Below are 17,938 nucleotides of genomic sequence, written 5' to 3' on the forward strand. Positions count from 1 at the left end.
TGGAACAGATGAGGACGATGGTGTAGAGAACCCAAGCCAAGTGCAGTTTTACTCAGTGGTAATAACACAAAAACATGAAACATAAACTATAAACTTGGTCCAAGATGTAAAACAAAACATGAACAATAAACATTGCTTGAAACACTGACCTGGCACATGGAACAGCGTATACTTCAACACACAACCCACAAGCATTGTAAACATGAGGGCATCAATACAAGCCAAAGGGTAATAACATCCCGGCCTTAAGGCCCATTCACACCAAGGACGATAACTATAACGATAAAGTTCTAAAAATCATTTTAAATATAAAAGAATAGCAGAGTCCACACCACAAATTTAATAATAACAGCACAGAGACCATTTTTTTTCCAGCTGATGAAAAATAAAAATACTGACAGCCAATCTGAATGCTTTAAAGAGCTCGAGCATTTAAAGCGGCAGACGACAAAACTGCAGTGTGTGCTTAGAATAAACAGAACAATACCATGCTTTGGGACACTAATAGTTATCTTTGTAGTTATCGTTCTTGGTATGAATGGGCCTAATTAGCGTCTACAAAGCTTACATGTTTACCTGTTGTAACTTATCCATGTTGTGTGCATGAAATACACACTTACACCGTCAAAACGCGCCATCGGAGAAGCGCTAATTAAATAATTAAATTAATTAAAGAATTTTTTGTTTCAGATTTTGGCCCTCCAAAACCATTTCGGCTGAAACTGAAAATTAATTTGGTGCATCACTAGAAAATTACCCAAATAGCCTACTTAAGCTTAATGTTGTACTAGATGCACTTTCCCCCCCTTTATTTCCTTTTTTTCCAGATAGCACGTGTCAAGACTCAGGTTTAATCTGTCCGTTTTCTCCGGCGCTACTCTTTGTTATTGTTTTCCTTCTGCACACGGCAATCGCTCTCAGCTGATCCAGCCGCTCACGCTATCTTGCAGCTGTTTATTTTCTCTCTCATTTCTCTGATTTAATCTCCTGTTTTCTTTCTTTCCTTGTCACTGTGTTTTGTTTCCCGTACGCTTTACACGCACATTTCGCTGTTCAGTTAACCAGTTTATCGGTCTTGTCGTTTGGTGTTTCCAAAATGTCATCTGCCTAGTTGTTCCTTTGGATTCTCGGACTCCCTGAACCCCTTGATCAGAGAACTGCCCATCCCAGTCTCGACTTTAAGCTTCGATAGTACTTCCGGAATTCCCCCTGCTTCAGTTGCTGGCCTGGACTGATTTTTGTGGTTTCCTTCACCCAAAAATGTAATTAATTACTCACCCTCATGTCGTTGTAGACCTGTAAGACCCTCGTTCATCTTCAGAACACAAATTAAGATATTTTTGATGAAATCCGATGGCAAGGCCTCTATTGAGAGCAAAGCCATTCAAACTCGTAAGGTCCATAAAGGTACTAAAAACATATTTGAAACAGTTCATGTGAGTTCACTGGTTCTATCTTAATATTATAAAGGGACAAGAATACTTTTTGTGCGCCAAAAAAACAAAATAAAGACTTTTCAACAATATCTATGTGGGCCGATTTCAAAACACTGCTTCAGAGCTTTACGAATTGAATCAGTGAATCAGAGCGCCAAAGTCACGTGATTTCAGCAGTTTAGCCGTTTGATAGGAGATCTGAATCACTAATTTGAAACAAAAGATTCATAAAGCTCAGAAGCTTCATGAAGCAGCATTTTGAAATCAGCCCATATAGATATTGTTGAAAAGTCGTTATTTATTTATTTATTTATTTTTTAAAAACTATTTTAAAAATATTTTTACATTTATTTATATAAATTTAAAAAACACCTTAACCCCCCCCCCCCAAATGTAGAGTAAAAACATTAATAAAGTGAGTGATATTACATTTGTTCATGATATTACAAAATCACACTTTATTTTCTGATCATGAATGTTCATTCAAAATGAAGAGTGCATAATGGTTTAATAAATAAATAATGTAAAAATGGTTTGATTTGCAACTCACTCACTGGAGCCCTGGAAATGATTATGTAGCCTACTGTACTAAGCAGCTCTGTTTGTGGAGATCTGTAAGATTTATACCAGGGACTTGAGGTCCTTGAGCTATAAAGCACTTGCAACATTAATCAAAGATACACCTACAGAACATTTCAATTATGAACTATGTTTGGGTAAATTATTCCTTTAAAGTCACATCCTCTGATTGTTCATAGTAAAGGTTATTTGTGGTAAACACATGAACAGCTTGAGAGTTCATTACTGCATGGACTGCTGTGCTGCTATAGCTTTCTAAACTCAGAGCCCAGTGTGCCCACCTACGCTTTCCTGCTCTAATATCTACCTCATTACAATGGGCTTCACAGAGGGAATGAATGTTCCTACATTTTTAAAAAGGTACTTCAACAGTCCTTTGGATGACAAATGTTTCTAAGTAGAGCCATTAACATTCAAAGGACCCCCTGTGCGCTAAAAGGGCTCTTTGCAGCTCCACACGGTTCTTGGCATATCAACTCATTGTACCTCTTTAGTTTCTTAAGGATCTTAGGTACATCAAGATCCTCTGATCAAATATGACAAAGTACAGGATGTGGAGCTGTTATATTTTGGGTTACTATTTTGACTTTTCTTTTCGCCAGTTGCGTTTAAGTTTAGTCATGTGACACATAACATTGGTAAAACTAAATTATTGAAACATTATTTAAGGAAAATATATTGTCTAATGTATCACATTAAAATGGTGCATGAAAACATCTGTTCATTCTTGTATTCATACTTGTAAGATTTGCACATAAAATACATTATCTCAAACAACTATGATTACAATATAAACCTGAATGTAAAAACCCTTTGTCTGTCATGTTGTGGTTCTAGCTTTTTATTTCAGCCCTTTGTAAGGTGCTGTTTTAACCCTGTTCCTCTGGGTTAGAATACATTTTATATCTTTCTTTGAGAGCAGAAAGCCATAATGTTTTCTTTAAAAGTTTAACCTTTAGAAGATCTAGGAATTATCTGCACTATCATCCCACAGACAAGCTACAATAACACATTGTATTGCTGGAACAATCCAACTCTACCTCTCTTGACTGTAAGAAATCTCATTCAGTGATTACATTTAATTTGTTATTAGGCAGAAGTTGAATCATAACTGCTGTACTGCATAGAAATGTCTGTTATTGCACTAGTGCCATTTTGGGGAAAAACAATGCTCTTAAATATGTTATGATTTAATTGATTTTACAGACAAAAAGTTAAAGACTGTTAAAATATAACTGTTCTGTTATCTGTGTTATTGTACTCAAAAAAGCAATAGTAAGTGCAGGTTATATAAAAATCCTTTTAAGGAATACACAAGAACAGACGAGAGTGTGGTCATTTCCTGTTTTTCTCAAGCACAAGAGTTAAACCCAACAGACATTTCTACTCTCTCTTACACACAAACACACTCACACACACACACACACACACACGCACACACACACACGCACACACACACACACACACGCACACACACACACACACACTTGTTAGGGCTGTGAAAGGAAGATGGCTGGGCTGGGATGAAAGAACCTCACCCTACATGTCTCATTCATCTCCCTTAGGGCACTGTAACCAGGTCAAATTGTCTGATTTGTTTATTTATGTTTATGTTATGAATGAGTAAATAATGTTAATGGTAGCGAGTAAATGGTTGTGGATAAAAAGACAAGTTAAAGAAAGTTTCCAACTTTTTTTCCCAAGTAAATAACCGAGCACACTCACATTCCAAAATGTTAGACTAATGCATTCATGACATTTTCCAAGAAATCACATGTTCAGATTTAATAAAAAACATAATAATAAATGGAAGAATGCAAGAACTGATCTGTTTCTAAAAAACAGCAACCTTGACTACATCTACTTGAAAGCTGTCGGCCTGTCAACATTATCCAACATTTCCTCTTCTCTCGTGGCTACAAAGAAAGCAGCAAAATGACTATTTCTATTTTATTTAAACAGCACTACACCTATTCATTCTAGTGATTTATTATACAGTTTGACAGATAAAATGATAAGTCACAACAAGTAGTTAACATTAAGTTAACTAGCATTAACATTAAGTTAATTAGTTAACCATTACACCTGGTGTGTAGAGTATGTTTACTATATATATTAGGTGAATTATAGTTGTTTTAAAAGATTCAACATCAACTTTGCCATTTATTTGAAATGATCTCTGAAACTATGTCTGCATTATATAGTAAAATCAGATTTATAAAAATCAATACATAAAAGGTTGAAAAGTAATTTGCTCACCCTAATCTGAGCAGAGTGGCAAAATTGTTGTTTTATAACATTAAAATATTTTAATGTTATAAATTCTTATATTACAACATTATAAAACACTGAACATTCAAACCCATTAGAGACAATAAATGCCATTCACCCTCTAGTAATATCACACATTTAATAATAATAAGAAAATAAACTTTTGAAGTTTTGAAGAAATAAGAAGCCTGCCGGAGCCATAGCCTTGTATGTAGCACTCCAACATATAAAGCAACAGTATTTTGGACGGCCTATTACCCCTGTTCCTACTTCTACTGTCCTATCATAATAAAGGCATGAATACCAAAAAAAAAAAAAAACCATCTGAAATGTCTTCAAATCCAATTTTGTACAATAAAACAATGGAGTGAGGAAAGACTGTCACTTACTAGATATGCAACAAAGCAAAATCACACATATTGTTTATATATTTATATATGTTTTTTTAGTACTGTACCTCAGATGAAGCACATCTGATTTGCAAGACTCTCACCTCAGCTAGCTAACTTCTTCTCATCTAACTTCTGCTCAAAGCACTTCAAAGTGGATTTTCTATGTCTTGGTTGCCATGCTCATTTCCTCTGAGAAACCGATAGACCTCACAACACATGGCCCAGATTTGCACTCACACAGCCTGGTCCCATTAAAGCATGTTTCCACATCTCAGTTTATGGCGTGTGTGACACAACTTGAGAGCCTTTTAGTGCTTCTTTAAAGATTTAAAACTCCTTCAGGGTAATGTCAGTGTTAATTATAATGAAAATGTAAAAGTCACACCAACATCAATCATCTTAATTGTTAAAAACAAAACCTTCACTGAATTAAATGAGTCCATCCGAGTGGTTACTGAATCACCAACTGATTCACTTACTAAATAAGTCTACTTGAAATTAATAACTGTTTTGTGCACCCAAGTTTTGTGAGACCATTACTGACTAGTTGTTTATATGACAACATGTAGTTAAGGATGCACACTTGATGTTTTTATATCAAATTACACTTTAATTTGAATTAAAACAACATTAAAATAAACTATGAATTCAAATATTTAAATGTTTCCAAAATTGTCTTGTTTTTTAATATATAATGTATCAATCGTGGGGTGTTTAAACAGTTTGTACTGATGCAAAAACAGTATTCTCTAGGAAACACTGACTCAAATGCACACCAAAAATGTGTTTTTGGCTTGGCACCCTTGACATCTGCAGTTAAACACATTAATAAGCAACGCCCTCTTCACCAGCTGCTGTTGAACACAGACAGAGACCAACCCTCATATATCACTAAAAGCTCCCCAACCTCTTGTGACTGAACACATCTGGACACCAACACACATCATAATGCTTAAATAAAACATTTTGGCCTGGTTAGCAAGTCTTGTAAGTTCGACCATTTTTTGCTCTTGTTGTGAGCTGCTGTATCGGTCTGATTTCGCCTCTTTTCTTTTTGAGCTTTGTGTTTATTTTACTTCTGGGGATACAGCTAAATGTTTTCATGAAGTACATTTATCAAGGGTTACCACAGGACTTTCCACTGAATACATCAAATGTGTACTTGACCAGTGTTTTTCAGGCCAATATGAAATACAATCTGACAGTTTTACCCAACAGTGACTTATTTCAGCTCCAGCTATAGGCTATTTATGAGTGTGAATGTGTGAAAGAGTGATGTTGGCTCTCTGTAACACACTAAAAACAATCCACATGACATCAGGAGCACTTATGTGCTAAAGATCGATGGATCTTCGGAGACCGGCGAGTTAACACCATCACCACAGGAAATAATCAATGTACCTCAAACACAAAGCACCTGAAAAAATTTCTGCACCAAAGAAAGAACAAACAAAAAACACAATATAAATATAAACTCAGGAATCTGACAATTCGTTCACTCATATGCACACACAGATGTTTGGGTAGCAGTTCAGATGTCTAAAGACACTTGGTGTGCATAGTGATTTTTAAAAAAAAAGTCCAACCCAAGGTTTGGAACGACATGAGGGTGAGTAAAAGATGACAGAATTTTCATTTTTGGGTGAACTATCCCTTTAAATAGTATGCATAACACACACAAGAGAAGATCCCACAGCTATAGCTACAGCCATATAACCAAGCATCCAGGTTATGTAACATTTCACAAGCCTTCAATCTTGGCAGCATGGATTTTCTACCGTAGTTGGTTGGCATCACACTGACATGAACCCTGACCTCTCTGCCAAGGACAGAGAGCGTACTATGCATAATGTATTCCTAATTAACATGTCAGACTTAATTTCTTTCTGCTTAAAAAGTGTCAGCCAGGGCACAGTGCAAAAAAAAAAAACAAGTTCATTACACTCAATTAGGTTTTACTGATTAAATTATCCTGGAAACATAAACCCTCAACACTCCACAACATGCACAACTATTAGCCTGTAACTACTGCATTTAAAGGCTGCATACGTCATCAAGGGTGTCTTATTTAAGAAAAATAACCATAATAAAATTGACTATTATTCCTCATGAGGTGTAAAACACTTTAATTTCTTTCTTACTTTGCAATCTAACGGTTACTTTTCTTAAATGAGACCGCCACGATGACGTATGCAACCTTCAAACGCGACCTCCGGAGGATGCAGCCTCTGAAATGAGATGCAGCTATAGACTTTTAAAGGATTCTTTGTTTAAGGACTACAACAAGCTTCTTCCCAGGTTGGTGACATCACTAACCCTAGAATTTACATAAACCCTGCCCCCGAGAACATGCAACAAAGTGGGTGAGGCCATGTTACTGCTTTACAGTATGTTACACAAATGCAATAGCACGATGTCATAAAAGCAATATGACAAAATGACAAGTTATAGCTGTAATTAAACTAAACTATACCTGTTCTATCTTCATGCAGCATATGGCTCTGTAAGCATCTTACAACAGAATATGCTAATCAATGACTTTAAGATAGTTAACTCCACACCAGCTACATAAATTCATTAACTAACCGTTCAGAAATGTCCTGTTGCATTCTACATGTTGTCACTTCTTCTTGAGTCTCTCCATCATTGTCCGACTCCGTTTTGAACATACAGTAAAAGGCTGAACAGTTTCTGACATTTTCAGTGAGTCTGCCTGAGGTAATGTTAATCTGAGCTGCTAAGTGCTAAACAAGAGCTAATGAAACTCCGCCCTCTTCTTGAGAGCAGTAGCTCATTTGCATTTAAAGGGACACACACAAAAATGAAGCGTTTTTGCTCACCCTCAAAAAGTGACAAATTTAACATGCTATAAAAATGATCTGTGGGGTATTTTGAGCTAAAACTTCACATACACACTCTGGGGACGTGAGAGACTTGTAAAAATGGCACTATATGACCCCTTTAAAAAAAATCTTCATCATGAGTTAACTTGATATCTTACAAATGGTTTTATTGATAATAGAGGGTTTATCACTGTAGATTCACACATTTAGAAATGTAGAAATACTCTTAAAAAGACATCAGATATGACTGATGCTGCTGACTACCTTGGGAAAAGCATGATGGGGAAACAATATCCTTGAGGCTGTTCTCAGATCAAGCATTCATGCACTCGCCCACAAACCTAGAGACAGCACAGCTGGAACTCTCTTTTATCTCCACCCCCATTTCTGTGTACAACAAGACATTCAGTAACAAGCAATAACTATCAGTATGTAGATGGGCAGTTTGCATTAGTGCTCTGACTGCCTCAGATCGCAATTACTGTTATGACACAAAACTATATTAATTCCTAATAACATGCAAATGGGGCTGCAGAACAAATGTCAGTAAATCTGCATAATTGTGCAAATTCATTTGTTTGTAAATAAAACATGCATTTACATTTACATTCATCCATTTGGCAGCTGCTTAAGTAACACTAGACATTTATGCATGTGCTGTGAAACCCCATGACCCTGGCATTGCACCAGCATGCCCTTCAGTTTGAGCTACAAGGATGTACATAAAAAATATGAAGCTATTGAAATCAGTGATTTTTGTCCTGGATGTGGGGAGCACTGAGCAAATTAACTGCCAATATGGTAGATGTGTTCTCATGTTAAAAAACATACAACAAACTAATAAATAATTCACTATAGGGATCAAAACAAGCATATGTTTCAATTAAATTGCTGCTTTTATAAAGTAGTTTAAATCTAACGAATAGAGTGTGTAAAACACTATAGTTCTAATGTATGGGACATCTGATTATAAAATACAGCATACTACAAAACCTACTAATTCCTTATTACTTAATTACAAAAACATTAACACATTGGTGTTTTACAGTGGATGAGGCTCAGGGGAGCTTCTCTTAGAAAAACATACAAGCAGTGTAATGTGTTTATGCTTCAGAGTTCTGCAGATTTTTGTCCGTTTCTGCTGAAGTGAATTTCCTCATCCAACAAACATACACTCACCACTCATACATACACTCCCTAAAACACACACACACGGTTCTAGTTGCAGAAACACAAAGCTTTATTGTTCAAGTCTGAGTTAGTCAGAAACCACACAGTCCTGTTAAGGCTTGCATGCAGCTGAAAACACCATCATGAACATGAGTCGGGTGTTTATGCGCTACTGAGTGACTGAACATAATATTTTGAAAAATTCTTTAAACATTTCAGGGACAAATAAACAGAAGGCAGAAAGATTTGAAAATGTGGACTTCATTGTTAATGCAAAAAATACAAAAGATTTTGAGAAAAAAAAGATTAAAATAACCATTAAGGGTTAGCTCACCCAAAAATGAAAATTCTGTCATCATTTACTCACCCTCATGTTGTTCCAAACCTGTAAGACTTTCGTTCATCTTCAGAACACAAATGAAGATCTTTTTAATAAAAACAGAGATTTCTGTCCCTCCATTGACAGCTATGCAACTACCACTTTGACGCTTCAAAAAGTTCATAAAGAGATCGTAAAACTAAACCATATGAATCAAGCGGTTTAGTCCAAATTTTTTGAAGAGACATGATCTTTTATTTACATATAAACATTCATCAATGCTCACATCAGTTATAGTAAACAGAAGCTCAATCATGCTTGCTTGATGTGCGAGAACCAATGAGGTTCATTCTTGTGTGTTACACAGCACATTTGAACTTCTGCAAGAACCAATAAGGTTTGTTCTCGCACGTCAAGCAGGTACTGTTGAGCTTCTGTTTATGTTCGCTGATCAATGTTTATATGTGAATAAAAAATTCAGTCTGTTCATCATATAAAGCGACCGTGTCTTTTCAGAATATTTGAACTAAATTTGAACTTTTACTATCTTTTTATGAACTTTTCGAAGCGACAAAGTGTCAGTTGCGTAGCAGTCTATGGAGGGACAGAAATCTCTCAGATTTCATTAAAAATATCTTAATTTATGTTCCGAATATGAACAAAAGTTTTATGGGTTTGGAACGACATGAGGGTGAGTAAACAATGACAGAATTTTTATTTTTAGGGGAATGAACCGGTAACACTTTACAATAAGGTTCATTAGTTAAACATTAGTTAATGTATTAACTAACATGAACTAACTATGAGCAATACATTTGTTACTGTATTTACTAATCTTCGTTAACGTTAGTTAATGAAAATACAGTTGTTCATTGTTCATGTTAGTTCACAGTGCATTAACTAGTGTTAACAAGATTTTAATAATGTATTAGTAAATGTAACATTAATAAAGATTAATAAATGCTGTATAAGTGCAGTTCATTATTAGTTCATGTTAACTAATGTAGTAAACTAATGAACCTTATTGTAAAGTGTTACCAATGAACCTTTAAGGTGATTCTGCCCTACTAGCATTAATTGAAAAATGCAAAAACAACTACAGTTTTTCAAAAAGGTTTTGCACACATTACTAGGCCAAACAGTCTCACACCATTGGACAATTCAGTGATGCTGTGTTGGACTGGTGGGGTGGGAATGCTGAAACAAACAGGGCAATGTTTTGAAAATGCCATGGGATATTTGGTGTTAGCTATTTATGATGAAATATTAGCAACGAGACATTCATGTCTGGTACAAGGGTGTGGTGTTTTGTTTATACTTGTTAAAGTGCTGCTTTTAAAAACCACAGTCTCTCTGGAACATAATGTGTTTGAGAATTTAGAGCTGGAGGGAGAAAATTATTGATTTATAAAGATATATTTTTATACATGTTACTATGTGTGTACCCATTTTTACAACCAAATATGGTTGTCACTACTCTACTGAGTGCTTAAATGAGATGTAGTGTTGGAAATTTTGATACCCTCTTTCTTCACATTATCTACTTTAAGATTAACTTTGGCCATCTCTGTTATATCTTCAGTATTATACCTGGTAAGAATTATTCCAAAATATATTCCATCATTCTAGATCAGAGCTTTTGAAACTTTTTTTTTTAATGTCAAGTACCCCCAAATATGCTGAAAACAGTTTGTGTAGAAACTGTGAAACAGCATTTATCTGAAACCATGTAAAAGTCTTTACTGTTTCTTGATCATTTTAATATTTTTTACACAATTTTTCTCTGAACTCCTCCTGATCGCTTTAGAAAGCCTCTAGAAAAAGCAGGATTCTCTTGTCGTTGAACAAAAAAGAAAAATATACCGATTAAACAGAAATTGAGGGCAGATGTCCATAAGAAATGAAAGATCTTTCATTAGAAATGACTCAAGTGACTACTAAAAAGAGATTTAGCATTGCATGATAAATGTGAGCAGCTAAACTAGACATACAAGCAAAAACAACATCCTGTCAAAAGAAAAAGAAATAGAGAAAGAAAAAGGTAGTCCTCATGAGAAAAAGCAATGTGCTGGTTAATTGTCCTTTGCTGAACACTCAAGTGCTTGTGAGTTTGCTTGAGTGAACTGAAACTTTCATTCCCCTTGAGCCAACCTCTGCTAACCCCCCACAGTGACACTCCACACACACACACGCACACACACACACACACACACACACACACACACACACACACACACACACACACACGCATGCACACATCCTCAGGGACACGTTTACAACTTCTTGCTATTCCAATCTCTCTGCCTCATCACCCATTCCATCTCATTCACACTAGAGGCTCTGTTCTAAAGTCACTAGATGCTCTGCATTCACTACTTACATTTGGGTCAGTGCACATGAACAGGTGCAAGAAATCTTTTTAGGTGTCCGGAGAGCAGATTATAGCAGCTAACCAGTCTCTGTTTTTTTTCAAGAAGGAAAAAAAAAGCATCTGGTCTACACTTTTAACATGTAAATGCACAACTGAGGTTAATAGCACACATAATCTGCTGTTAGCCAGCCATGTTTGCGAATAGTGCATTGAATATGTTTGTGAAAGAATAACAAACACTTCAGAGCGGTGTAATTAACTTTTGTTGAAAGGTAATTAGTTAAGCTATGAAGAAAAGGACCTCATACCGAGTACCATTATTGCAACCCTGGAGAGAAAGACTGAAATGGCAGAGAAAGATTGAAAGAGAACCAGGGAGGAATTGAAAACAAAAGCACCGCTGGAGGCCTGAAAAGCATTCTGAACAAGTGAATCACACAAGACCCTTAGAGAACAATAGACAACTACTGGAAACCTCTGTGACTTTCACCAAGAAACTCTCTCTTTCTCCTCCCCTCTCTCTTTCACAGCTGTATTCAGTGAGGTCATGCGGTGCACTTTTAAATGGGATTTAGTCTGGTTAAGGTTGAGGTGTACTTTTACCTTCCACTTCTTTTGTAGCAAATGTAACTGAACAACTTCATACCACTTTGAGAGTGATTGTTTAATAGTGTAATATTAGTTTTTGTTAATGGACGCATGGTGGTGCGCCTGGGAACAACGGTCAGGCGCTGCAAGCATACCTACCCAGAAGGACCCCCTCTATCCTTTTCTTCATAGCTCTTTTCACCCTTTCTTAGGAACTCATTCAAGGATGGATAAAGCCTGACTCAAGCTATCCATTCACTTATGCACCATGCTGAAAGAAGGGAAGGAAAATTGCAGAGCCTAGTATTCAAACCAACTCATTCATCCAAATGACTATCTTGCTCAACATGTATTCATTTTTTTCTGTTTTCTCTCACTAATTTTACATTCTCATATATATATTCTCATATAATATATAAATATATATATATATATATATATATATATATATATATATATATATTCTCATATATAATATATTAATTTTTTTTTTTTTTTTTTTTTACATTATCTGACTATTTAGTGCTGCTTTCATTCTTTTTGGACTCTCTTTTTTTGCTTCTCTCCCACTCTCCTCCAGGAAGCTTCCTTCAAAAGGCCTTCTCCCCCTACAGCAGTCACTTCTGAGAGACATGAAGGTCAATGGAAGTTCCACTGGCTGCCTCTGCAGGGCTCAATTTTTGTGTGTGTATGAGTTTTTGTGTGTGGGAGGCTGCTTCTTTTGGCATTATGATGGATGATGAACTTAGAACCAGGCTGTGTATTAGAAACAGGCTGTGCATCAGTGCTATGGTCAGTTAACTCGATGCCTACTTGATGCCACAAGGCCTAATTCTGTCTAAATAGTGTGTGTGTGTGTGTGTGTGTGTGTGTGTGTGTGAGAGAGAGAGAGGTTTCATATCCAACTTAGACAAGTTAAAGAGAATGAGAAATGAAAAATACCCAATGAGCTCACGCTGTCTTCCATTGTCTCACTGGCTCATACACGCACATATCGGTCACACCCATAGGCTCCGTTCAAACAGGCTCAGGTTTGTGAGAATGAAGCTGCAGACAGTCTTGTTGGGTGAAAGATTTACAGAAAAGGAGAGAGGGATGGAAAATATGCAGGAAGGATGTCCAATTCTAATGACGTCCAGATGGAGCAACCACAACTATCTGTTACTAAAGGACAACTCTAAAAATAAACACTTTGCATTTTATAAATTCTCAATATACAAATTTAAAGTACAAATTCTAACTTTATTCTTCAAGGGTGGCAGGAATAAAATAATAACAGGACCTTTCTAGGAAAATGTTTAATGACCAAAATGTCCAGTAAATAACCCAGTCCAGACTCACTGGACACCAAAACAAGATCTGCCATATTCTTTAATGCTTAACTTGCGAGAAATTAAGAGAGTCATACATGCTGACAAGTCAACTTTCCATTGAGAAGTGGGCAGAAAAAAAGATCAGAAACCTGCAACAATCACTAACTGTGATTCTCCCATGTGGTTTGTGATCACATGTAATACAACTCTTTAAAAAAACGGTCATCGCTAATTAAATTATTCAAGTTTGTGGGTGAACATGAATATCATATGGTACCTGTAACGTATCTGTACATTTCAGTGTGCATGTATTCATTATAGAATCTAAACTGAATGTTTTGAATAGCATTTACTGTAATCACTAGTTTATGTATAAAAGGTTGAAAAATGGGAGATTCCACCTTGTGAGCTCTCACTTCACTCCACCAAATTTAGCAACAAACTATTCATTTTGTTGTATTGGTAGCTTGAGAAACACACCCAGGTCTTCACTCCTATTAATAAAGTCTTTTCTGACACAGCACTGCAGATGGCCAGCGCACTCTATAAATAATGCTTTATCTGGGCCACGAGCCGAGAGACAGCCACTTTGTGTGTACAAGAGATGCACATCACTAAAACTCGACCACAAGAAGAGATGAAGCTACCTGCCTGTGAAGGTACAAGTAAGAGAAAAACCATTACAGGGTACAAGCAGACACAATCTAGAGATGCTCAATACGATGGGTCTGAGCTGCCAAGATGTAGCTTTATATTGCTGCCAAGGTATAATGGATTGATAATCCAGGGCCAAAGACATCGCCAAAGCTCTGGGGTGGTCTATGGCCCAGAGGCAGCTCTGGATTCAATGTATTGATAAGATATTATAACTCTATATCACTCCCTAAGAGACTTCAAAGTGAAATGCGCCGTGCCAAGGGCTGAAAACAAGGAGAATTTGACCTTTGCAAATCTCCAGTAATGCATTGCAATTCAAGAAGCTAACAAATTTCCTTCAAGAAACAGACACTCAGACTTCAGACTTTAACTTTACATGGAGGGAAAAAAAACATTATGGTAAAAAGTATAACCCTTAAGAAGAAATTGAGGGCAGAAAGAGAGAGAAATGGAGAGGAGCCAAAGGGAGGGGGTTACAAAGACAGACTGAATACAAACCTAAACCCAACCCATTGGATGAACTACTTAAGACTTGTGGGGGCCCTGCTTTCTCACCATCTCTCCTTTTCTCAGAGAGTCCCTCTGTGCAGTTTCAGAGCTGTTTCTCCTGAACCATCTAAAGCAGATGGGTGACATGCTACTTTTAATAAAGAATAACTATAATTCATAAACTATGCTTGTTAAGTAAAGGACTTTCTTTACTTTTTGCCAAGAGAGCCAGAAACAATCCATTGACCCCTTAAAACAACTGTATCTGAAGCGAAGAAATGTTCTGGTGGAAGGAATGGTGTTCAATTTATCTATAAAACAAAGTCATTGTGAGGGTTGACTGTTTTTATCAACCAACTTGAACTCGGCTGTGTGTTTTGGCATTCAGAAGTGTCTGAACACGTTTACCATTCACTCAGCCTCAGGATCTGTATCTCTATGGGGCAGGAAAGTAATGGTAATCACAAGCTACACAAGGCTGATTCACATATAAGATTATGTAATGTTGTACTACCCTTGGCCTATTTGTTGTTTTTCTCTATCATAAGAAATGAGAGATCCACTATTATACAAAACACACACACACACACACACACACACACACACACACACACACACACACAAGGTACACATGTGAGAGACATTAGGCTGTAATGTTTTTATTTTTTTCTTTTCGGTCCAAAACTCACATGTAGTTCCCATCCTGCCAAGGCCTGTAAAGTAGGCTACAAACTAGGTCACAGAGTTCTGTTTCTGTTTCAGAATTTTGAATACTTTATCAAAAACAAGAACATTAAACCACTTCTCTAATGGGGTAACACCATTTACTCAGCAGTTAGTTTGACTGGCCAAGCAGAGTGCTGATATGTACATCATAAGGCCTTCTAGTGCACTTGAAAATCCCCTACTTGAGCATTCACTGTTTTGACATATCATGCATTCAAGAATATTTATTTTTATATCACAAATAAAGTGATTTATATCAATTTAATTTATATCACTTATTTAAGTGTAGTATTTAACAAAAGCATTTATTTTGCATAAAGCAGTCCATGCAAGGCGAGTGATCAAAGTAGGTGAAATAGAAAGTGCGACCGTCTCCCCTACTGTGACGTGTATCCGGGTGAAATGGATTCTCAAACAAGAAAAAATGTAGGGCGGGACTGGATTGTTGGATTCTTGACGATTGCTGCGATCATGTGTAAATGACAGATTTTTGGAGGTGAGGGATTACTGTTCCCCCCTCCCACCGGCGCACACTTCATCAGAGATGTCGCAAGGGAGAGGGGAAGTTAATGTTTTTGTTTAAAACATTACAAGGGCACATTTGTTTTTAAGTTGTGCACAAATAAATCATTTATAATAAACACTGCAATATCCCATACAAATAAGAATTGCCAATTTTGATTTCGTGGCGACTTTAACATTGTCTAAAAGTTAATTTGTACAAAGCACCTTGATATTACAGAAATGGAGCACTGAAATAACTTTGCAAAATTATTAATTACTATTCACAACATTTTTTTTTTTTTTTTTCAAGGTTCTGGCGCCTGCATTATTTCTGCTTGGAGCAGGGTTTCTCTTTCCGGAAATGAAAAACCTGGAGTGGAGCCGGAGCGGAGTAATAACAATGCTTTGAGAGCTAAGAGGAATTTGATGCAGCTCCACTAATACTCGCTGGCACGCCAAATGTTTTGGCTTCGTTTGGAACAAATATCATTCGCATAGAGAACAATATACGAACTGTAAAGTAAATTTACCCGACATTAGGCTACTTATAGAACTTTTGCATAAAAGCGACATCAAACCAGCTTATTTTGCTGTTGTGCTGAAAATCGTGCTTATATTCAGAACAGCAGCTCTCTTACCCGTTCGATATTGGTTAGATAAGTGGTTAGATGGTTGACTATAATCTCGAGAATACGTATCTACAAGACACAGAGACAAAGGCAGGACACAATGAGCTCAAGTCGGATAGGTCGGAACATGGAAACACCTTGGAATTTATGACTTGAGGAAGAGTAAATTACTGCAATCTACTTTCCTCTTAAATGTGTACAAGAATAATAGTCTCAGTACAGACTGTTGAACCTCCTGCGTCTCATGTTAAATAACCTTGCGCAGTGTGAAACGACACAGTAGAAGGCAATTAGAAACCCTATAGCTGCGATGAACAGGTTATATGCTTTAGGACAAAGTCAACGAAAACAATCCCGCTCCATATAACAGAAGCTGAAGGAGCTGAAGATTTTCCCACTCATATTCTTTCTGCAAGAAGCGAACAGATTTATATACCGCCTGCAAACAGCTGCTGATAAACATCGCCTCTGGCATACAAACAGCACATCACAACAGCACAGCAAAACACGCTCAAGCGCATATGAGCTTATTCATTGTACTGAATCGCGATTATTATTATTATTATTATTTTTGGAAAAAAAAAAAAAATAGCCTAGGCTACAGCACGCGCCTAATATGAAGAAAAACCCAAAAGTTCCACTGAGTGATGAAGGAAAGAATATGCACAGCTCATTATACGCTTTCAGATGAGATGCACAAGTATCATCAACTTTTGATGAAAATGCATTCTGTATTCTCACAATGCCATCGTTTAAAAGTCCTATATAACAATGATATAGCCTACATAATAAAAATAGACAGGCAACTGATCGCTTCAGGTCATGGCGTGAATACCTGATATAAGCCTACATTATCCCTATCGCCAAAACAAACTCCTGTCATCAATACAGATTATACTCGAGTCCACGAGCACTCACCTTCCGCCGTTAATTCTCCTCGGGTGATCTGGAAAACACTTCCCAAAGTGTGTAAAACTAGAACAATTCCCACATACACATCGAGCGTGCTTGAACCCATCATATCAGATATCCACTGAGGCAGATGTCCTCAGTTTCTTTTGCTTGGCCGTCGCCAAAGAAAATGTAAAATAAAGACAAACCGCGTCTGGTCAGTCGCTGAGCATTCCGCGCATGTGTCGCGCCCGCTGCTGAAGCTACTGCCTCACCGCTCCTGAGATGCGAGGGCACGCGCTCCCGATAACGCGTTTCCTTGAGACTCCAGACCAAAACAAATCCTAGCAGAGTTCAAGATAGTCTAGAAAAAAGACCAGTCTAGCTCGTCTCTTATCACTGCATTCACCACGAAACCAGGAGGTGTAGATGGCGTCACACATGTACCACCAATAGTGTCCTGACTCTGACTTGCTTGGGGGCGATGGATTTGGAATTAGACGGTTCATTCTTAAGACATGAGACAAAACATGCCACACAAATTTATCTGCCATTATTTATTTATTTATATAGCAACAGTTCCACTTTAAAATTAACCAGAGATGATCACTAGAATATTTTAACACAAATACAAAACAACTAAATTTTTGTCTCATCAGACCACAGAACAAAGAAGCCTTTTGGTGATTGATTTTGTGGTCTGACGAGACAAAAATTGAGTTGTTTGGACATAGGGATGTGGCTTTTGTTTGGAGAAAAA

The 17,938-nt window shown here is 36.9% G+C and overlaps 1 protein-coding gene across 2 annotated transcripts in view; it reads right to left on the reverse strand.

Annotated features, from left to right (window-relative positions):
* The window catches only part of plxdc2b (plexin domain containing 2b), a 51,790-nt gene extending 34,167 nt beyond the window's left edge, over positions 1-17,623 (reverse strand). Inside the window, exon 1 of one of the 2 annotated variants that reach the window (XM_051900931.1) lies at positions 17,206-17,623. In XM_051900931.1, coding sequence (XP_051756891.1) covers positions 17,206-17,308 — 103 coding nt within the window. In that variant the 5' untranslated portion in view covers positions 17,309-17,623. Of the gene's footprint in view, positions 1-7,264; positions 7,283-17,205 lie in introns of those variants that run through there. The other variant, XM_051900932.1, reaches the window with a different exon arrangement.
* Positions 17,624-17,938: the final 315 nt, after the last annotated feature.

Source organism: Ctenopharyngodon idella, chromosome 7 (genome assembly GCF_019924925.1).
Source record: "Ctenopharyngodon idella isolate HZGC_01 chromosome 7, HZGC01, whole genome shotgun sequence".
Classification (NCBI taxonomy): Eukaryota; Metazoa; Chordata; class Actinopteri; order Cypriniformes; family Xenocyprididae; genus Ctenopharyngodon; species Ctenopharyngodon idella.